Source organism: Macaca mulatta, chromosome 2 (assembly GCF_049350105.2).
Source record: "Macaca mulatta isolate MMU2019108-1 chromosome 2, T2T-MMU8v2.0, whole genome shotgun sequence".
In the NCBI taxonomy this organism is placed as follows: Eukaryota; Metazoa; Chordata; class Mammalia; order Primates; family Cercopithecidae; genus Macaca; species Macaca mulatta.
Genome location: NC_133407.1, coordinates 154088889 through 154112698, shown reverse-complemented (window position 1 = coordinate 154112698; position 23810 = coordinate 154088889). Strand labels below are relative to the sequence as shown.

Below are 23810 nucleotides of genomic sequence, written 5' to 3'. Positions count from 1 at the left end.
ATTATAAAGCCATAAAGAAGAATGAAATCCTTTCATTTGCAGCAACATGGATGGAAATGGAGCTCATTTTGTAAGTGAAATAACCCAAGCAAGATAAATATCACATGTTGTCATTCATACGTGGGAGCTAAAAAATAGTGGATCTCATGAAAATAAAGAGTAGCCTGGTGGTTACCAGAGGCTGGGAAAGGTAAAGGAGAGGGAGAAGGAGAGAGGTTGATTAATGGGTACAAATAAACGGGGTCTGATAGAAAAAATAAGACCTAATGTTTGATAGATCAGTAGGGTGATTATAGAAGATAACAATTCAAATGTTTATAGCATAAAGACAAGGCCAGGCATAATGGCTCATGCTTGTAATCCCAACACTTTAGGAGGCTGAGATGGGAGGATTGCTTGAGCCCAGGAGTTTGAGATCAGCCTGGTCAACATACCAAGACCCCATTTCTACAAAAAATAAAAATAAGCCAGGTGTGATGGTGCACACCTGTAGTCCCAGCTACAAGGGAGGGTGAGGCACGAGGCCAGGAATTTGAGGCAGTAGTGAGCTACGACTGCACCACTTCACTCCAACCTGGGCGACAGAGCGAGAGCCTGTCTAAAAAGAAAAAAGAAAAAGACAAGACAAATATTTAAGGTGACAGATATCCCAATTACATTGATTTGATCTTTATAAGTTACATAAATGTATTAAATGATCACATGTACCCCCCAAAATATGTAAATTATATATCAATTTTAAAAGATAAAATTTAAATTAAAAAAAAGGCAAGCACATTTAAATCACATTTCCGGGGCACAGTGTCAACTGTCATTTAAAACTAAAACAACGTCATTGACCAAAGTAAAAATCTTTGTTTTTCACCCGTAAGAGTCGGCCGGGTGTGGTGGCCCACGTCTCTAATTCTAGCATTTTGTGAGGCTGAGGTGGGAGGATTGCTTTAGCCCAGGAGGTCAAGGCTGCAGTGAGCTGTGATCACACTACTGCACTCCACCCTGGGCCACAAAGAAAGACCCTGTCTCAATCAATTAATAAAATCTGTGAACTTTAAGATCATGAAATTACCAAATCAAAAAATCTGACAGAAAAGAATATTTACTATCTTATTATCCAAAAGGAAATAAATTGCTAACAAGAATTTCTTCCTCCTAGGCCCTTAGAGACTATCCCACATCTTCATATTTTGATTTTCAGAGTGGCTGAAGTTTCTATTAAGCTGTGAATTTTTTTTTTTTTTTTTTAGATGGAGTCTCACTCTGTCACCCAGACTGGAGTGCAGTGGTGAGATCTCTGCTCACTGCAACCTCCACCTCCTGGGTTCAAGTGATTCTCATGCCTCATCCTCCCAAGGAGCTGGAATTACAGACATGCACCACCACGCCCAGCTATTTTTTGTTTTTGGAGATGGAGTCTTGCTCTGTCACCCAGGTTGGAGTGCAGTGGCGCAATCTTGGCTCACTGCAACCTCTGCCTCCCAAGTTCAAGCAATTCTCCTGCTTTAGCCTCTGGAGTAGCAGGGACCACAGGCATGTGCCACGCCCGATTAATTTTTGTATTTTTAGTAGAGACGGGGTTTCGCCATGTTGGCCAGGCTGGTCTCGAACTCCTGACCTCAGATGATCCACCCACCTCGGCCTCCCAAATTGCTGGCATTACAGGCGTGAGCCACCGTGCCCGGCCTTTTTTATATTGCTAGTGGAGATAGGGTTTCACCATGTTGGCAAGCTGGTCTCGAACTCCCAACATCAAGTGATCCGCCCACCTCAGCATCCCAAAGGGCTGGGATCACAGGTGTGAGCCCCAGCACCTGGCTGGGAATTATTTTTTAAGAAGGAAAAAAAAAAAAAAAATACAAAACTTCTTTAAATTTCTGTGATCAGCAGACATCAGTTGTAAAGAAACTTTTAAAGAAAAGTTTTAAAGACAACTTTTTGCAAAACAAACTGAGCACTGATTTAAAAAATAAAGATATCTGAAGGGCTAATAAATGACTGAATTCTTCAATATGCCACAACTCTTAATTATTCTGAAGAATATGGCTATACATTAAATAAATAATACTACAAATACAAAGTGAGAAAAATTAGGTGCTGAAGCACATGGTATCAGGGTTGGGAAATGATGTAGGTGACATTTGGTTCATCTCTAACACCAATTTAAAAGAAGGCAGAAGTTGAGGCTGGTCCAAGTGCAGTAGTGCTTACAACTAATTGATCACAACCAGTTACAGATTTCTTTGTTCCTTCTCCAGGCCAAACAGTTCACTTGACTAGCCTAAGATGAAATGAAATAAAATGTAGAATGTGAAAGGTTCTCATTCATTTTCTTTCTTTTTTCTTTTTGTCACCCAGGCTAGAGTGCAATGGCCCGATCTTGGCTCACTGCAACCTCCACCTCCTGGGTTCAAGTGATTCTCCTGCCTCAGCCTCCCGAGTAGCTGGGATTACAGGTGCGCACCACCACGCCAGGCTCATTTTTTTATTTTTAGTAGAGACAGGGTTTCACTATGTTGGCCAGACTGGTCTTGAACTCCTGACCTCAGGTGATCCGCCCGCCTCGGCCTCCCAAAGTGCTGGGATTACAGGTGTGAAGGGTTCTCCTTCTTGTAAGTAAATATATTAGAAATTAGAGGTTAAGTTCTCTAGAAAAAGTCTTTTTTCTAACAGTCTCAAAATGATTAAGTATCTGTATTATTTTACTGCCTGTAAAAATTTCAATTACTCTGAATTAAACTCTACAACTTTCGCCAAATAAAAATTAAAGATGAAAGGTAAGTCAGATCACAAAAAGGAAAAACAATTTCAAACTGGAGTTGTGTTGAACATAAGCATATAATACTTCAGAATTAGGAAAGGTCCATTCACTACTGTAATCAGATCTGGGCATTGTGTTCTGTTCTGGAGACTAGAATTTAAGGGGAATACTGAAGAATGGGAACAGTTAGAGTTGATGGACCAGTATGACTAAGTACTCAAAATTATGATGTGAATGAATAACTTGGGGCTTGCTTCAGCAGCCCATATACTAAAACTGGAATACAAAGAAGATTATAACAGCTTCTGAAGAGGATGACACAAAAACTTGTGAAGCACTCCATATTTTTGAAGGACATTGGGGTCCTTAGTGAATTGTTGAAACCACAAATTTAATGGCGTGTGCCACCAAACCCAGCTAAGAATCTACTTGATGTCGTTTCCCAGTGGAACCCAGGGATTCATTTAATACCCCAAGGAACCTCAGAATCTCTTACCTAGAAGGTGTTTATGCCATTCCTTAGATGAGCCTTCTCCTTACCTATCTACTTTAGGCCTTGAAAACGGCTACTAGATTATTCTTGGCAAGACCTACAGTAGCAGAGAGCAGTGGTCAAAAGCATGACCTCTAGAGCTAGAAAGACTTGGTTCTGACATCCATTACAAACTTCTTCCCAATTGTGTGAACATGGTAAGTCATTCCAACTTCATCTTGTTTCTTCACTTACAAAAATAGAGACAGTAATACTTCACAGTACAGTTGTTTGTAGTGAGGATTCACTACTGCATCCCAAACACTTAAAATGCCTGGATCAAAAAATGTTAAATTAAAAAAAAATAATAATATCCCAAGGACTAGGGATTATCAGTCTGGAGAAGGGATTATTCAGGAAGAGACACAATGTGAAGGCAATTCGTGCCTGCAGAGGCATTACATACTCTGATTGGCCCTAACTGGAGAAATATAGGGTACCAGATTCAGCTTAATATATTAGATTTGTCTAACAGAGGCACAGGTAGAATAGGCTGCTTCAGGAGATTCTGAGAGGTCAGACAACCATTTAGGGAGAATGTTAGAGAGCTATACATGAAATGACTGTAGAAATCTCTCCCAATCTGAGATTTGTGTTAAAGAAGGCTCAAAAGGAAAAGTGGAACTTTCTTAGGACAATGCTCCAGCACTCTTATCTTACCCTTCCCAGATGGTTATAGCAACTTGGCAGGAAAAAAACAAACAACAGAATTTAAAACAATCAATGCTATTAACCACCAGATTACAGGCCAGTAAGACTGCATGGAAGCAAAGATAAACCAGCCAATTACCTCTCACTTCCTACTTTTAAGCACTGTTTGGAGCTTAGTAAGACGTGGTAACTTCCAGCAATTTCATTATGGCCTTTTGATAGTACATAAGGAAAGCAGTGGGAAACACTTTTTTCTTTCATCTAAGTTTCTACTTTAAGAGTTAATTATGAAGCCTTAAATCTTGCTTCAATTTCAACTGAGACCAACTGTTCAAATTTTTTTCTTATGCGTTTTAGGAAAATTACTTGGCAGATTACCAACTTTTTGACAGCCTGTAACATTCTAAGATCTATATTCTCTGCCTTTATATTACACTCCCCACACTAAGTACATGATAAAAGCTATCAATATTGAGGCATCTGTGCTGTAGATGTGTAGATGTAGATGTGTAGATGTGCAAAGAGCTTAGACTCAGCCATGTACTAGCTCTCTGGTCTTAGGCAGGTTTTAAATTTTTCCCTAAGCACTAATTACTTCACTTTTTTTTTTTTTTTTAAGATATCGACCTGCCCCAAAACACTCACATGCAAATTAAACTGCAAAGTATACATGGAAAGAGTCTTACATACATTAGACACTTAAATATTTGTTAAGAATGATCTGATATAATGGTATCAAAACAAATTCACTTCAACAAAATTCTTGCAAAGAATACTATCAACTACATGGAAAAGATTTCCAATTAAAGTTCATTTTATGAGTTTATTAAAATTCAGCATTTCCAGGGCAGGTTTCTTGGTGTCTTAAGGCAGTAAGATAACAGACGGCTGGCTCTCATCATCATCACTCTTACTACAACTCTGCAACATTTTATGTCGTTAATAAGAAACTTTAATGGGCCCTATTTTCCACCCCACCCTCAACCTCACAATACAGAAATAACTCCATGAAGACTATTTAACCAGCCATCTCACTAAATATAAGAGTCCTTGGCCAAATGCAGTGGCTCACACCTGTAATCCCAGCACTTTGGGAGGCTGAGGCGGGCGGATGACTTGAGCCCAGGAGTTCAAGACCAGCCTGGGCAACACCGCAAAACTCCTCTACAAAAAAATACAAAAATTAGCTGGGTGCAGTGGCACCCACCTGTGGTCCCAGTTACTTGAAGAGGCTGAGGTGGGTGGTCACTTGTGCCTGGGAGGTCGAGGCTGCAGTTAGCTGTGATCACACCACTACACTCCAGCCTGGGTGACAGAGTGAGACTCTGTCTCAAATATACATATATTTATATATATTTATGAGGCCTTATTTTTTAGGCACTGTAAATAACTATTTTGTTATTATTTTGTTTAGACATCTTAGAATCCAGGATGTCACTGCTCATATTTTAATGATGAATAGGATTAAAATAACTGCAGGGAATCGTTTCAGTATTTGATATCCATTGTTACCCATCTGGAAATGATGGCAAAAGTTGTTTAAAAGTAGTAACATAAGAGGCAGGCATGGTGGCGCGTGCCTATAGTCCTAGCTACTCAAGAGGCTGAGGTGGGAAAATCCCTTGAGCCCGTAAGTTTGAGAATGCAACAAGCCATGATTGCACCACTGCACTCTAGCCTGGGCATTAGAGCGAGACTCCAACCCCAACTCAAAAAAATACATAATAACATAAGAAAACAAACAGAGGTAGTGATGAAATCAGTCTTTGTCACTGCTCTTAGATTTCTGCCTTCATTCAAACAAGCTGATCTAGCAACCAATCTTTGAAAAAAGGAAAAACTTTCCTTTCCCCTTTTCTTATTTCCTGCTTAAAAGAACTGGTGTTCTGGCCGGGCGCGGTGGCTCAAACCTGTAATCCCAGCACTTTGGGAGGCCGAGACGGGCGGATCACGAGGTCAGGAGATCGAGACCATCCTGGCTAACACGGTGAAACCCCGTCTCTACTAAAAAAATACAAAAAAACTAGCCGGGCGAGGTGGCGGGTGCCTGTAGTCCCAGCTACTCCGGAGGCTGAGGCAGGAGAATGGCGTGAACCCGGGAGGCGGAGCTTGCAGTGAGCTGAGATCCGGCCACTGCACTCCAGCCTGGGCGACAGAGCGAGACTCCGTCTCAAAAAAAAAAAAAAAAAAAAAGAACTGGTGTTCTTCAACTCTCTGGCCTGCTCAACCAGGTAAAGAGGCAAGAATGCTGAACACAGAACAACAGGGAACCCAGGGATCTGGTCCTGGCATCACTCATAATTAACTGTATAACTTCAGGCAGGTTTTTAATATCTCTGGACCTGTAAAATCAGGAGTTTGATTAGAATTAATCAAAGTAGCTTAATAGGCCTAACAATCTATGAGTCTGGTAGTCACTTGGCAGCAGCCAGTGATCTACTGACTAGAAATCATTTGTGGTGCAAGGGACTCATTTTGCAACTCAAGATTTCTGAATTCTTAGCTTCCTCATTATTACAATTTTGAAATCTGAGTCAGGGTTTCTTATCCCAATAAGATGTTACTATGACAAAATAAAAAGATTTGCCATACTTTTATTTTTAAAATAAAACATTTTAGGCCAGTGCAGTGGCTCATGCCTGTAATCCCAGCACTTTGAGAGGCTGAGGCAGGTGGATCATTTGAGGTCAGGAGTTCAAGACCAGCCTGACAAACATGGTGAAATCCCATCTCTACTAAAAATACAAAAATTAGCCAGGCATGGTGATGTGTGCCTGTAATCTCAGCTACTCAGGAAGCTGAGGCAGGAGAATTGCTTGAACCCGGGAGGTGGAAGTGGAAGTGAGCAGAGATCATACCACTGCACTCCAGCCTGGGCAACAAGAGTGAAACTCCATCTCAAACAAAACAAAACAAAAATAACATTTTATATATTTAAAATTTTGTTTAGGAACATATTCTCAAAGTCGATGTATATACGAAGTGAGAGACACATATTAACGCATAACGTATATTAATTGTGACCCTGAAGTACAAAAGTTCAAAAATAAAATCTAGCCTGCTCACATTGACCAACAGGATCATAGGCTATGATAATATAACATCAAAATAGGTCGATTTTTTAACGAACACCTACTTAGCTCAACATTGTGCTAACTTGCCAAAGTTGCCTTTCTTGAGAAAAAATGCTGTACCGAGATCCCTGGAAAAAAAAACAAAAACAAAAACAGTCTGCTCTAGTAATTACCTTACACAAAACACAATCTTGGCCTATCCCTCTATCTATCTATCTATGACTCTTTGGAAGCAAGACCTTATATCAGTGTTCTGGATAAACCAAAGAGTAGTGGACTTTGGATACTAAAAATCTCCTCCTCTACTCCTAAGATTCAAAGTTATTGATAAAGTACCCAAATCTCTGATGAACAAAAGGGGAAAGCAGAAATTAGGTCACACACTATATGCCTTTAGGAGTCTGATTACCCTAAAGCTTGTGACCATCTTGTTGTATAAAGAAAAAGAGGTTAAAGAGCGAACTCTGCTCTCCATTATGTGGAGCCTTCATCATAAAGGGCTCTGAACAGAAAGAAAGTAACTCAGACTTAAAAAAACAAACAAACAATTTGGCTGGGCGCGGTGGCTCATGCCTGTAATCCCAGCACTTTGGGAGGCTGAGGAAGGTGGATCACTTGAACCTGGGAGGTGGAGGTTGCAGTGAGCAGAGATCATGCCACTGCCCTCCAGCCTGGGTGACAGAGCACGGCTCTGTGTCAAAAAAAAAAAAAAAAAAAAAAAAAACCCAACCAACCAAACAAACAAAAACAAACTTTAAGAAGCATCCCTATGATATTACACTTTGCATAAAAAATTTACCAAGGTTGGGAACACTTAGCTTATCTGTACCTTCACTTTTACTCTTACAAGAACTGTATTTGATGCCCACATGAGATCATTAAGGATAATAAAAATATCTTTGAGGCCAATGAATACATATTTATATTAAAGGAAACTCAGTATTGGGGGAAAGGACGTAGCCATAAACATTCTGGCCTTCAGAAGTAGGGTCAACAAACCTGTAAGTTACTTGCTTTGGCAATCAAGTTTTGCTATGTAAAGCATCTTTAAGGGAGAACAATTAGAAAGCCAAAATACATCTTCATCTCTAACTTATGCCCACTTTTCCAGTTCTATATTATTAAAGGAACTGGAAATACATTAATGTCTTCTATAATTATTATTATATAAGACATTCTCTTGATAGTAGGTGTCAGCCACCCAACTGAAACTAAATGGTTTTCTTTAAAAAATACAATTTTTCAACTGTTTAGTGGAAATGGACAGTATCTTCTGATTCTCCCAAGCAAACTTCAGATTTTAAAATTTTTTATTCTAACATTGTTATCAAATCCTACCTGTTCTTCTATTGTCCATTCCACTTCCACAATTATCAATTCAGCTCAATATTTATAAGAGCACCAGCACTATTTAATAGTCACTGCGCTCAAGTTAGCCCATATCCTAATGACTTCCTGTACTAATTAAATTTTCACCCTGGGTTAATCAATGTCCTGTCAGGCATCCATCCCCTCACTTCCACCTACCAATCCTCGCCGAGGGCACCACCTGGTGGTAAACAACAGGAATTATCCTTTTCCCCGCTTCATTTCTTCCCCACTGGGAGAAGAGTACACCTGCCTTACCAGTGTTGCTTATAATAAGTTCAACTAATTCAAACTTAGAAATCTTTTTATTTGAACACATACATCTCCCTCAAACTTCTTCCACTTTTCTCTATCTTCCAGGTACAGCCACGCATTACAAAAATTTCCCTTTCCTTCTGCCCTTACTATAAGTGATCCAAAAAGCTCCCCTCATTGCAGCCTAATATACACTGCTTTTCCTAAATCTGGCTACTCCAGATTTCCTAAATCAGGAACTCCTCAGTTTGTCCAGGCTCCATAACACTGAAGTTCACTCGTTGTCACTACCTGCATGGCTACGTTTACCTGAGTTTTCAAACCCTAGCAGGACTATTTATTCTATGTGCCTCAACTAACCATAACTGAGAGTTATACGGAAAAAGTTTCTCCTAGATTTAATATGCCTGGTTTTGGGTAAACCCAAAACAATCTCTTTATTAATAGTACACTATAATAATGTATATGCTCTACTGTGGCATACAAAATGTATAATGAATGCTGTTGATGTACTACAAAGTATATGAAAATTATAACCAACTTAGTGTACTTCCATGGTAAGCATAGACAAACTCAGATTCTAGAACTTTATTCACTACATTCATTAATGTAAGAAAGCCATTTCCATGTGCAAAATCAAAACAATAAGAAACAAAGCATCTTTATTCCTCCACCATAAAACTGACCCTCTTAAATAAATATACAGCAAGAATACATGAAATATACTTAAGGTTTTAACGAAAGGATAAAATACAGCAATATGTTAGGAAGGAAATAGGAATATAATTCTAAGCATTCATTCATTAGCTATAATTATTGTTTGCCCATTTGAAATGGGAAAAAAATGCTTTTACCACAACTTTAAGGTATTTGCTGAGATATCTTTTTAGTTACCAAAGGAAAGTCTGGAGAGTCCTAGGTACGAAAAAACAATAAGTTAACAGAAAAACAAAATCTAACAAACTTACCCGCTCCGCAGTTCCCTCCTCTCCCGGTAGACATGCAGCAGCAGCAGCAGCAGCAGCACAAGCTATTTCCATCATAGCAGAGCTGGTAGGGGCATCAGTTGTGGATGAAGACCTGGGTCGGCCTGACTGCATAACAGTTGTCATCTCCTGACCAGACTTCCTGTTGATTTGGGGACTTCCCTTTGGGGCCTCTGGCTTGCCCCGCCTACTATGCAAGCTTGTCCCTCTCTTCATCTTGGGTGGCACTCGAATCTGCTGCAGGACACGATTCAGAGCTGTGGGGTGGGTGGGGACACCATCAATCTCAGCACATGCGTTCTGGTTTTCCAGATCCATTTCAGGTTCTGGATCTGCCTGAATTTGCTGCACATCATGTGGAGACACTGATGACCTCCTGCGCTGGTGCTGGAAGAGATGCTTCAAGCCTTGGCCAATCACGTTAATGTTCTCCAAAGCATTGTGGGTCATTTTAGACAATTTCTGTTCTGATTCTGTCTGCTTTCTGGCCTCTGCATCTTGGGATTTGCCTCCAGGATCAGGGTCCTCAAATAACTGTTCACTGCCCGAAGGCTCCATCAGTAGACTTAATATGCTTATTTGCAAACTCAAAAAAATTTTTTAAACACACCAAGAGTGTCAAATTAGGTAGGCATTTGCTTCAACAGTGACTACGCATGCAGCTGTGAGACGAAGGCTTCATGCCTATCTAATATTAAAAAAAAAAAAAAAAAAAAAAAACTTATATTATAAATCCATGCAGAAACTCCAGTGTTAAACAAAGAAAAGCATGCTACTGGCCAAACAAATAGGCACTATCATTAAGCAATCTTTAATCAGAAGATTAAAAGACAGTTTTCTAGATAGTGGGTAATGATTATTTTTTAGAATGAGAGAAAAAGTCCAGAACAAGTACATAGGAAATTAAAATAGCAATGTTCAAAAACAAAAATCCCTACAAGATTCAATATATACAGAATTAGATATTTAGAGGAGCCATATCTTGGAATGGACACTATAATGGTAGTTGACATAACAGCCATTGCTTGGGAAATCAAGAGAACAGACCATCAAACAGGTTTACTCTAGCTGAGGCAATTTAATCCCTCTCATTCATAACCAGTTAATTATTCACAGGCTGAAACTCAGTATAGTCAAAGAACAACAGTGAGAAGTGGATATCCCAACCTAACTATATGTGGATTTTAATGGAAAACAGAGTCTGTGTTACCATTCATATTCATCAAGTTCACTGGTAACTAGAGATGACAGGTTTGCTCTTTTGAGAAGAGAATGGAAATTAAAATCCTGTAAGTTGAATTCTCTGCTGAAGCACAAATGACCTTTCTGGCACCATATGAGTGAATGGTTCAGACAGAATCAGAATCAGAGACTAGAGCTTTGCTCAGTATCAGCTATCAAGAAAGGAGATTCAAAGAAATCCCTTTCTCTATAGTGTCATCCCTGACAGAAGCTTCCCATATATCCATACAAACTCAAAAGCAAAGTAACTGGGTATGAGAGAAAAGTAGAGAAAAAGAAAGGTCAAACAGCAACCATATACCAGTATTAAATGCAAGAAATTAAAAGGAAGCTGAAACTAAGATGTAAAATCAACGCAACTGCCAAGGTTACTAAAATCACATGCAAAATAAAAAAGGAGGGGGGATGGGAGATGATGAGATTTTTCCTAATAGAAAGTGTTTATTTTTGTTCTGCATTTGTGCAAATATATAAAACAAATTATATACATGCACACAAGCTGCTAGAGAATGCAAAATATGATGTAGGAGGTTATTTCCATATTTTTCTTCAACTTTTTGTTTAAAGGACTTTAAAACTCCCTACACTACCAACTACTTTCAACAATTTAAGCCACTACCAATGAAGCACCATGGTGCTCCTGTTCTGGGAATATGTGGACCTGCTGCCACCAAGTGGCAATCTAGGGAGCCATAAATTAGCTGGATAAAAAGAGTTCCCTGTGAACTCAAGGCTACTAGAGTTTAGCGGAACAGGAATGCAAACTCACTAAAGTTTTCTTCCTGATGACTACTCTCAGAAGACTTTCTTCAAGTATTATATGGGCACTGTCACTGTGGCTCCACTGTCCATATTCTTTCATGCCCATGATTCCATCGCCTAACCTCTTCATAACTGAGGAGCATAAACAGGGAGACACGGATAAAGATATTTGTCTCTCTCTAGTACCTTCCTACTTTCTAAATGCCACAAAATTGTTTGTTCCTAAATTAGGCAAATGAGTAACAACCATGAGAATGGAAGTTTCATTGCCTTTCACCCAAATTCTTTGTGGCTCTACTGAAATCTAGCCATCCCACTGTGGCCTGTTACCCTTTTCCTGATTGTGCATTGCTTTTGTTCATCTCTATCCCTTTGGGAGAGTCAAGAAAGAAACCCTTGCCCTTATTAGATCAATGACTGTCTTAGCCTCTGGTGCAGTTTTCTGGGGCTCCTTGTGGGCAAAAATTTTGCCAATAGTGTATATATTTAATTATCCCCTTCTAAACAAATAGGAAATAAACATATAATACGATGTTACTCTGATTTTTTAAAATAATAGTAATTATTTCATCATTCCTCATGAGTTTGGCTGGCTGGCTAATAGTTACTGAATTTTATTTCTAATCTGCAAAGAATAGAGTTCCTCAGAGGAAAAGGGCTAATGTAACCAAAATAATCCCCTATCAGTGTATATCAACTCGTCTCTTCTTGCACTGGGCTATTTAGATCCTGAGAAGATGGGAGGGTGTGAAAGCAGCAGAACAGTACTGAAAAAGTAGTTTACTTTTTCCTCTATTTGCACATTAGCTAATATAACTGACCTTTGTTGTTGTTGTTTGAAGTAAAATGTATAAAATATGTTTATCCCATGAGATTAAAAGACAGCAAGAATAAAGGAATGATGTCAAGGTTGAGGATCATTCTACTTGTCTCATATGCACAGGTACTAGGAATTTATTACTCAGCAAATCTACTTATTTGGGCACTATTATAAACTAATCAACTGGCCAACTGGTTGCTGCTTTAAAAAATAGAGAATGTGGTACATTTTGAATGTCAGTAAATTCATTTGAGATTTTACAAGCATTTATAAAACAATTTGTTTTTGTTTTTGTTTTTTTGAGACAGAGTCTTGCTCTGTCACCCAGACTGGAGTGCAGTGGCACAATCTCGGCTCACTACAGCCTCTGCCTCCTGGGTTCAGGCAATTCTCCTGCCTCAGCCTCCAGAGTAGCTGGGATTGCAGGTGCGTGCCACCATACATGGCTAATTTTTGTATTTTTAGAGAGATAGGGTTTCACCATGTTGGCCAGGCTGGTCTCAAATTCCTGACCTCAAGTGATCCAACCACCTTAGCCTCCCAAAGGGCTGAGATTGCAGGTATGAGCCACTGCACCCGGCCAAATCATTTATTTTCAAATAATTCAAAATGATGATTGATTACGAGGAAATGTTAGCATTTCCTGGGAAAAGCTGAGAGTAAGGTGTTAATTTCCATGCCAAGACTATCTTCACAGCTACAAAGAATAAGCAACAAAATAGTAATAAATTCTGGGATTTTTCAAAGGCAAAACTTACCTTAATCATACCAGCACATAGCCTCACTTAGCAAGCAGCCCTAAAGAAACCTAAATTGAGCTTTAAACATCAAGTTTTAAGGCAAGAATTTTGAAAAACAATCTACTGTACTGATTATAAAATGTAATATGGTACTTACACTTGTAGCTATCATCTGAGTAATAGCAGCACTAAGAAACTAGTTAAGGTTTTGAAGGCTGCTAAAATTTTCTGTAGGCCAATAGAAAATCTTTAAGGCTACCAAGGTCAAATGCTGTGGCAAAAATACCAATAGTGATGTTGCAATAATTAACTCTATAAAACTGCTGACAGAATGCAAGCACAAAAGAAATTCAATAATCTCAAAGTTGTATAGGGACACCCTTCTTTTCTTCTGTATGTCTTACAGAGGCTCAAATGAATATGAATAGTAACTGTTGAACAGTTTATAAAATTTCCCAATTAACTATTTATTTATTTATTTATTTAGAGACAGGGTCTCCCCCTGCCACCCAGGCTGGAGTGCAGTGGCACAATCTCAGCTCACTGCAACCTCTGCCTCCTGGGTTCAAGCAATTCTCCTGCCTCTGCCTCTCAAGTAGCTGGGATTACAGGCACCCACCACCACACCCGGCTAATTTTTGTATTTTTAGTAAAAACACGGTGTTTCGCCATGTTGACCAGGCTGGTCTCGAACTCCTGACCTCAAGTGATCCACCCTTCTCAGCCTCCCAAAGTGCTAGGATTATAAGCATGAGCCACCGCGCCCTGCCCAATTAACTAATTTTTAGATTTCCGGTTTAACACAAACAAGTTTAACTGCATAAGCCTATCAAATGCTTTTTGGTAAGAAGGAAATGCTGGCTTCTCTTTTATTCACTCAGCTTCTCTGAAAAGTAAAGTTATTATAAGTAAACCAGAGGGAGAAAGAGAAAAAGGAGCAAAAGGACACAGGACAAAGGGGAGAGGTCGAAGGAGTGAAAGAGGAGAGGTCGAAGGAGCAAAAGGTGAGAAAGGGGGACAAAAAACGCAGCCACCTACCAGCCAGGCATTTCAAATAATTTTGTTAAGTTCTCAGAATTTTCAACAATTAACTTTTCTAGCACAATTTTACTGAAGACCTAATACGCCATTCGCTCACGCTCAGAAAACAAGTGGTTCTAAATTAGTATCAGAAATAAGTGAAAAAATTACGTTTTTAAAATCCATCAACCATTTAGGAGTGTGCTCCACAAAATCATAGCAAATTATATGCAAATTGCCTTGTCTTTTTTTCCCTTAAGTTTTTCTTTCTAATTTTTTAGTTTTTTGATAAATATGGTGACCAAAGCTTTTTGGTCTGGACATGAACCAAGTTAAATTTCACTGACTACAAAGAGTTGGATACTTGCCTTCATCACTCCTCCTCAAGCACTTCTAAGGTGTACAATCCTTTTAGGAAAAGCTGAAAAGCAAACATTAAGAATTACAAGGTCAGAAACTTAGATGGGGAAACTTACCTTTTATAGATACGCAGTAAACAACTGAAAGTATATCCAACAAAATGTTAATAGCTGGTAGCAAAATGCAATAGCTCATCTCTCACTGGTAGAAGTAGTGTTTGTTTTTTTCTAGTACTTTCCAGTATTTTCTCATTTTTTGAAAGTATAATCAAGAATAATTATAATCAAGAAAGAAAGTATTCTGGAAAAAATATTAACTTAGCACTTAAAGTGGCAAATATTTTAAGAAGCAATAAATATTTTAACACTATCATACTGAATAAGGAATGGATATTCCATTAATTCTAATCTTAAAGTAACATGAAATATAAAACAGGTACATGAAAACACCACAATTTTATAAGTAAATTTTTTTTCAAGTAGTTTCCTATTCTGCATCTGCCATTCTCTATTCAAAGGCAATTCTAAAAATCCTATCTTAGGCCAGGCATAATGGTTCATGCCTGTAATCCCAGCACTTCGAGGCAGGAAGATCATCTGAGCCCAGGAATTCGAGATCAGCCTGGGTAACAGTGGCACCCCACCTCTAAAACAATTTTTAAAGATTAGCCAGGTGTGATAGTGCACACCTGTCCCAGCTACTTGGGAGATTGAGGCAAAAGGACGTCTTGAGCCCAGGAACTGGAGGTTACAGTGAGCTATGGTTGCACCATTGCCCTCTAGCCTGGGAGGAAAAGCAAGACCCTGTCTCAATTTTAAAACAACAACAACAACAAAAAAACACACCTTGGCAATGCAGAGTGACTTACACCTGTAATCCCAGCACTTTGAGAGGCCAAGGCAAGAAGGCTCATTTGAGGCCAAGAGTTCAAAGACCAGCTTGGGCAACACAGCAAGACCCCATGTCTCTACCAAAAAAAAAGGTTTTTATTATTTCTATTTATTTTTACTTTTTAGCTAACCTTCAGTATTCATTAAATTTTTTAAATTACGAACCAGAGCCACCATGTAAAACAAAGAATTGGAAGCACTAAATTAAATTTTTCCTGGAAAACTTGCTTCTGACAGGTATTACCAGAGAAGCAACTTAATTAGACAAGTATTTTTGAGACATCTGCCATGTACCTAGCATTACACAGACCAAATAAAGCATATGACCTTGCCCTCAGGAATTCACAATCTAGGACAGAAAATAAAACATCCATACAGGAAATATACAGAAAACAGCACAAAACTACACAAGTGGTGAAGTGTGTAAGAAAGACTGCAATTACCATTAGAAGTCAGGAAGATCAGTTAGAATTGGATTTGTTTGGGAAAGTTTGATGAAAAAAGCAGCAGCTTTTACTGAGCTCTGAAGGATGAGAAGATGGATGAATAAGCAGAAAGATGTGGGCCAACACCTTCAGCCAGCAGACAGTAAACACAGTATGTTTGGGCATACTGTAAAGAGGTCAGATAGACCATACTGGTGGATACAAATTTCTGAATAGGGGAAATAAGATTAAATGGGTAAGCCTGGGAAGTTAAAGAGGGCTTCAAATGTTAGGTAATTATTGAGTATTTATATTAAATTGCATTAAACTGCACTCAGGTGAATATCATCTCTAATCCTCACAACAACCCACAAGATAAGGGGGTTGTTGAAACCAACCAATTTACAGTTGAAAAACCTAAGGCCAAAACAGGTCTACTGACTAAAATTTTGACTTGATTTAACAGAAAACAAAGAGCCACTAGAGAATTTCCAGGATATAAGATATGTTTTAGGCCTAACAATCATGTAAGATGCATGAGAGGAGGAAAAGATGATAATCAGAGAAATTAGGTAAGGAACTTTAATAATTTAGAAAAAGATGACAAGGAAGAGCTGAGCCCATTGGTATGGCTGGGAAGGGGTCATAAAAAAGTAAATGGAAAGGAATGAGCACACAAAGTACTGAAGAGTCAACAGGAATTCCTCATACCACTGTAAGAGATGCTAAAAAAGCATCTGATAAAACGAGTATTTACAGTTCTCAGCTGGAAATGTATTACTTAAAAGTACAATTCATCCTCCTGCATCTTATTTCAACAACAATAAAATGTCATCCATACTTCATTTAGCTCCAAAGAAATTTGTTGCCTTTTAGCAAACCCTATGGGCTCCCTCTAGACTGTGTGAGAGCTATTTCCTTGCAACCAGCCTTGGTAAGATGTCCCTTATTCCTTTAGACCTGCTTAAATATTTCTCTACTCTCTCACCACCCTGGCCGAAGATGTTACAACTATGAAATTTCAGTTTTCCTTTCTTTTGCACCTCATTTATGCCACAATAAAATGGAAATGTTTTAACTACCCAAGAAAGCTTCTCTCTCTCTCCTTTGATCCTCTTGAAATCCTTTTTCCTAAGGTCCTTAGTGAAGATCTTATTATGACCACTGTTTCCTATTCATGGCTGTGTTTTCATGCTGTCAATAAGTTTTTCTTTTTCAAACATAATTTTTAAAAATCAGTCACGGTTTCTCTCATTCATATATATATATATATATATATATATATTTTTTTTTTAATGACAGAGGCTTTTTCCATCTGTTAGCATATTCTTAGTTTTTCCTAAATAATTATCTAGCTGAACCAGCCCCACCCAGCAACCCATCACCAAGGAGACAGATACTCTGTTTTAGAATCCAGAAAGAGATATCAAACAACATTGAATTATTAAAGCAATAATAACGTGTGATGAGGTTTCAATTGTATAAAGAATAAAAATACAAAATCAGAGCACATACTTGGAGTCACAGGGTTCCAAGGTTCCTGTACTGTCCAAGAGTGTAAAAACAGCAAGCAAACTGCAGTATGTTTTTTAAGTCTATTTATTTAAAAAAATCTAAAGTGCAGAACCATGTATATATCATGCTACTACTTTTAAAGGAGTGAGTACATACTGTATATGCACAGACTATTTCATTCTGGAATGGTGGACAGGTAACTGGTAACTAATGTTACTCCGGAGGGAGAACAAACACACTAAATAGAAGGCAGAAATAATTAAAATACTCAAATCCAAAAAAGAAGAGAAAACAAGATTATAGAACAAATAAAACATGTAAGAAGCAAAATGTAAGATGTCAAATGTAAATTCAAATAACTCAGTAATTACATTAAATGCAACTGGACTAGAAGACAAAAATTAATATTTTTTAAATTAATCAAGAATTACACTTAAAATTACAGAAAATAGTTGAAAGTATGGGAAAAAGTCATACTAACAAACTGAAATGCAGCTGCTCTAGCTGTATTAATTGTATTCAAAGTAGACTAAATGCCCAAAAGCATTAATACCTACAAAGGTATAATTTATCAGGAAGATGCAAAATTTTAAATTTGTATGCATGTAAATAACATAGCTTCCAAATATATAAAGCAAAACTTAGCAGAATTATAAAAAGAAATGGGAGAAAAAGTCCATAATCATAATAAATTTTGTATTCTTCTCAGTAGGTGATAGAACAAATGACTCAAATAAAGGGAGAGGGTAGAAATATAGATTTGAATAGCATGAACAAACTGGATCTAAATAGATATTAATATGACACAGCACTCAATAATTACAAAATAGATACTCTTTCAAGCAGAAAGAAATCATTTACAAAAATTGACCATACGTTGAGCCCTAAGGCAAGTCTCACAAATTTAAAAAAACTTAAATGATACACAGTATATTCTCTGACCACAATGTGTACTCCTAGGGTTCAAAAAGAGCTGGGAGGAAATAACTTTTTCCTCCTTTTCTTTTTTGTTTACCTCTATCCCAGCCTCTAGGCAAAACAACAGTGATGGAGCAACAGCTAAGGCTAGACAGGCACCTAAAAGCCTCGTCTCTGACCAAAGGAAACAGTCCCAAGAGCATGGAAGAATCCCAGTGCAGATAGGAAGATTAAACCAAACATTCTGACGAACTCTGAAGACTGAATGTAGGTTAGAATCAGAGTGTGAAGTCCTCGAGGACTGCAATCATAGGATAGTTCCCATCCTCTTGTGGCTTTTCCTCCAGGAACCTCAAAAGGCTCTCTAATGCAGGGGGAAGCAGGGAGAAAGTAGAGAAAGCTCCTCCATCTCCACCCCCGTGGAACTAAGGAGGGAAGAGCAAGCAACAATGCTAAACCAGTCTATTTCCCTTATCTCCCTGTGGAACAAAAGGCTTAATCAGTAAAGAGCAATTTCTGGTGGAATCCCACTACAGCTGGAGGAAGGAAAGGAGGCTGACACCCAATTTTCACCCCTATCCATCTTCACTGTTTCTCTAAAACAGCAATAGCCCTAATGCAGCGGGAAAGAGCTGAAAAAAACCTCAGCTTGAGGATACTATTGAATACCCACAGCAGTTGGGAAAAAGAAGGGAATAGTCTTGTGAAGGCCACACCCCCTAGACCCAGGTTCTACTATCTGCATAAATATAAGGCTTAACCAGAACATCACAGAACTCCCCTCACCCTCCACTACCATACTGACAGGCTTTGAGTAAAAACAATGGAATACACCTGAGAGAGCTGCAAGACTCAGACTCTCATGGAGAAACAGCACAAAGGGAAAACCCAAAGTCAAGCAGGAAGACAAGAACAAGGTATTACTGGGAAAATTTGAAGCCTCTCGTTCCCATGGCAACAACAAATGTCAACTCCAGTAACCATAGCAAAAATAAACATCAAACACAGACCAATGCCTGAACAGATTAACACAAATCTCCACCCTAAAGGACTTGCAGGAAACTAGCAGTCTTCTACAAGCATATCAAGTATATACCTCAGTATCTCCTGTCATATACAGCACATTCAGCTTTAAACAAAAATTATGAAGCATGGCAAAGGCAGTAATAAAAACACAGCCCAAAGGGACAAAGCAATTATCAGAGCTGGACCCATGTATGACATAAATTCTGGAACCACAAGACAGTAAATTTAAAACATGATTAATATAGTAAAAACTCTAATGGAAGAGGTAGACAACATATGAGATCAGACAGGTAATTTCACAGAGAGAAATGAAAATTATAAAAAATCAAGTGGAAACCAAATTAGAAATAAAGATATAGTAATGACAAATGGCTTTGAGAGGCTTACCAGTAGACTTGAAACAGCTGAAAAAAGAATCAGTAAACTTGAAAATAGGCTAGTAGAAACTACCCAAACTGAAATATAGAGGAAAGAGATTTTCCTTCCTGGAGAACATACAACAGCTGTGGGAGAAGTCCAGAAGAGACAATAGAGAAGAAACATTTGAATGGCCAAGAATTTACCAAAATTAGTGATAAGACACTAAACTACAGAGTAAGAATAAGAAACTCTGAAAACAGGCTGGGCATGGTGCCTCATGCCTATAATCCCAGCACTTTGGAAGGCTGAGGCGGGAGGATGGCTTGAGTCCAGGAGACCAGCCCGGGCAGCACAGGGAGACCTCGTCCCTAAAAATAAACTAAAAAAATCAGCCGGGAATCAAGGCACATGTCTGTGATCTCAGCTACTTGAGAAGCTGAGGTGGGAGGACTGCTTGGGCCCTGGAGGTCGCAGCTGCAGAGAGCCGTGAGCGTGCCACTGCATTCCTGCAGAGAGCCATGAGCGTGCCACTGCATTCCAGCCTGGATGACAGGGCAAGACCCTGTCTCAAAAAAAAAAAAAGAAAAGAAAAGAAAAAGAAAAAAAAAAATGAAAATGCCAAACAATACCAAAAAAGGGGGCTGGGCACAGTGGCTCATGCCTGTAATCCAGCACTTTGGGAGGCCGAGGTGGGCAGATCACAAGGTCAGGAGTTCAAGACCAGCCTGTCCAACATGGTGAAACCCCATCTCTACTAAAAATACAAAAATTAGCCAGGCGTGGTGGTGCATGCCTGTAATCCCAGCTACTCAGGAGGCTGAGGCAGGAGAATCGCTTGAACCTGGGAGGCAGAGGTTGCAGTGAGCCGAGATCGCACCAATGTACTCTAGCCAGGACGACAGAGAGAGACTCCATCTCAAAAAAAAAAAAAAAAAGGATATCTAGGCATATCATATTCAAAATGCTGAAAGCCAAAGGCTCTTGAAGGCAGTCAAAGAGGGGAAAATATGTTACATACAGAGGAATAAGGATAAAGATTACAATAAACGTACCATCAGAAACTTTGTAAGACAGTGGAGTGACAACTTTAAAGTGCTGAAAAGAAAGCTGCCCATCCAGTATTCTACATCCAGTGAAAATATCCTTCATAAGTACAAAATAAAGGCTTTCCCCCGAGACAAGCAAAAATAGAGAATACACTGCCAGGAGACCCACCCTATAAGAAATATTAACAGAAGTCCTTCAGGCAGAAAAATATATAAAAGTAAGAAGCTTGAATCTACAAAATGAAGAATAAATGAAGGTAAAGTATATTTTTAATTTTTCATTGCTCTAAAAGATAACTGCTTAAAGCAATAACAATGTACTGGATAAGTACCACACAGGTAAAAGTAAAATGCTTAACAACAGCAGCACAAGGGAAAAGAGGGAAGAACTGGGAACACACTACAACCATACTTTAACTAAATGCAAAGTGGTAAAACACCTGAAAAACTCAGGTTATTTTAAAATGTATAATGTAAACCAAAAGGCAACCACTAAAAACCTTTTTAAAGAAATGTAAGTGATAAGTCAATAGAATAAGTAAAATGGAATTTTTTTAAAAAAATCACACCAAAGAAGGCAGTAGGAAAAAAACCACCCAGGCGCATGCCTATAGTCCCAGCTACTCAGGAGGCTGAGGCAGCAGAATTATTTCAGTTCAGAAGTTTAAGAGTAGCCTAGGCAACATGGCAAGACCTCTTCGCTACAAAAAATAGAAAAATTAGCGAGGCATGGTGGCACACACCTATAGTCCCAGCTACTCAAGAGGTAGGAGGATCGCTTGAGCCCAAGAGTTTGAGACCAGCCTGGGCAACACAGTGAGACCCCATATCTACAAATTTAAAAATTCACCAGGCATGGTGGTGTGCACCTGTAGTACCAGCTACTGGGGAGACTGAGGTGAGAGAATCACTTGAGCCTGGGAGGTCTAGGCTACACTGAACCATAACTATGCCACTGTACTCCAGCCTGGGTGACAGAGAGAGACCCTGTCTCAAAAAAGAAGCAAACAACAAATGCAACAAATAGAGAAGAGCTAGCAAGATGGTAGGTTTTCATCTAATTATACTAATAATCACTTTAAATGTAGTCTTACCAGTTAAAAAACGATTGTCAGACTGCAGGGGGGAAAAAAAAGCTAGACCAGGCCGGGCGTAATGGCTCACACCCATAATCCCAGCACTTTGGGAGGCTGAGGCAGAAGCATCACTTGAGCCCAGGAGCCCAAGACTACCCTGGGCAACATGGTGAAACCCTATGTCTACAAAAATACAAAACATAACTGGGCATGGTGGCATGTGCCTTTTCCAGCTACTTAGGACATTGAGGTGGGATCGAGTGAACCCAGGAGGTCAAGGCTGCAGTGAGCCATGATCATGCTACTGTACTCCAACCAGGATGACAGAGTGAGAACCTGTCGCAAAAAAAAAAAAAGCAAGATCTAGCTATATTTGGTCCACAAGAAGCCTGCTAAGCAAAGATTTAAAAAGGAAAAACATAGAACAATGGAGGAAAAATACCATACAAACACTAATTAATCAAAAGAAAGCTAGTGTAGCCAAATGAATTGCAGGCAAAGTAGATTTCAGAACAAGAAAGACTGTCAAGGATAAAGAGGGGTGATCTGGTTTGGCTCTGTGTCCCCACCCAAATCTCATCTTGAACTGTAATCCACACATGTCAAGGGAGGGGCCTGGTGGGAGGTGATTGGATCATGGGGTTGGTTTCCCCATGCTGTTCTTGTGATAGTGAGTTCTCATGAAATCTGATTGTTTAAAAGTATGTGGCAGTTCCCCACCCCACTCCTGCTGCCACGTAAGACATGCCTTGCTTCTCCTTCACTTTCTGCCATGATTTTAAGTTTCCTAAGGCCTTCCCAGTCATGTGGGGCTAAGAGTCAAATTAAACCTCTTTTCTTTATAAATTACCCAGCCTCAGGTAGTTTTTTATAGCAGTGTGAAAATGGACTAACACAGAAAACTGGTACCAGGAATGGGGTACTACTATAGATACCTGAAAATGTGGAGTGACTTTGGAACTGGGTAACAGACAGAGGCTGGAAAAGTTTGGAGGGCTCAGAAGAAGGCAGGAAGATGTGGGAAAGTTTGGGACTTCCTAGAGACTTGTTAAAAGGTTTTTACCAAAGTGCTCATTGTGATATGGACAATGAATCCAAGCTGAAGTGGCCCAAGATGGAGATGAGAGAAATTTATTGTGAACTGGAGCAAAGGTCACTCTTGCTATGTCTTAGCAAAGAGACTGGTGGCATTTTGCCCCTGCCCTAGAGATCTGTGGAACTTTGAATTTGAAAGACATGATTTAGGGTATCTGGCAGAAGAAATTTCTAAGCAGCAAAGCATTCAAGATGTGACTTGGCTTTTTCTGAAAGTGTACTGTCGGCTGGGCACAATGGCTCATGCCTGTAATCCCAGCACTTTGGGAGGCCAAGGCAGGTGGATCACCTGATGTCAGAAGTTCAAAACCAATCTGGCCAACATGGTGAAACCCCGTTTCTACTAAAAATACAAAAATTAGCTGGGCACGGTGGCATACACCTGTAGTCCCAGCTCGGGAGGCTGAGGCAGGAGAATCCCTTGAACCAGGAGGCAGAGGTCGCAGTGAGCCAAGATCGCACCACTGCACTCCAGTCTGGGCAACAAAGTGAAACTCCATCTCAAAAAAAGAATAATAATAATGAAAGCATACTGTCATATGCGTTCACAAAGAGATAGTCTGAAATTGGAACTTATGTTGAAAAGAGAAGCAGAGCATAAAAGTTTGGAAAATTTGCAGCCTTACCACCTAGTAGAAAAGAAAAACCCATTTTCTGGGGGAGAAATTCAAGCTGCTGGCTACAGAAATTTGCATAAGTAAAGAGGAGCCCAATGTTATTCTCTAAGACAATGTGGAAAATGTCTGCAGGGCATTTCTGAGATCTTCATAGCAGACCCTCCCATCATAGGTCCAGAGGCCAGGGAGGGAAAAATGGTTTCCTGGGTGGGGCCCAGGGCCCTGCTGCTCTGTGCAGCCTCAGGACATGGCCTCCTGTCTCCCAGCTGCTCCAGCT

General features: G+C 39.3%; 1 protein-coding gene, 1 long non-coding RNA gene and 1 other non-coding gene across 39 annotated transcripts in view; 1 reads left to right on the top strand and 2 right to left on the bottom strand.

Moving 5' to 3' along the window:
- Window positions 1-23810, bottom strand: part of TMCC1 (transmembrane and coiled-coil domain family 1) — a 255894-nt gene that overhangs the window by 177949 nt on the left and 54135 nt on the right. For 11 of the 37 annotated variants that reach the window (XR_013413373.1, XR_013413372.1, XM_077990388.1 and 8 more), the window contains 2 exons: window positions 14574-14626; window positions 9604-10309 (listed from right to left, as the gene is read on the bottom strand). The exons of 2 other annotated variants lie outside the window; for them this stretch is intronic. Coding sequence is in view for 33 of the 35 variants with exons in the window: in XM_077990388.1 (XP_077846514.1) it covers window positions 9604-10179 (576 nt within the window). In the remaining 2 variants the exon portion in view is untranslated. 37 annotated transcript variants of the gene reach the window in all.
- LOC144339318 (uncharacterized) lies at window positions 1549-5778 on the bottom strand. The gene is made up of 2 exons (XR_013414280.1): window positions 5091-5778; window positions 1549-2556 (listed from the first exon to the last, which is right to left on the bottom strand). It is a non-coding gene; the product is annotated as an uncharacterized LOC144339318 (long non-coding RNA).
- LOC114676541 (U6 spliceosomal RNA) lies at window positions 3002-3104 on the top strand. Its single transcript, XR_003727604.1, has one exon. It is a non-coding gene; the product is annotated as a U6 spliceosomal RNA (small nuclear RNA).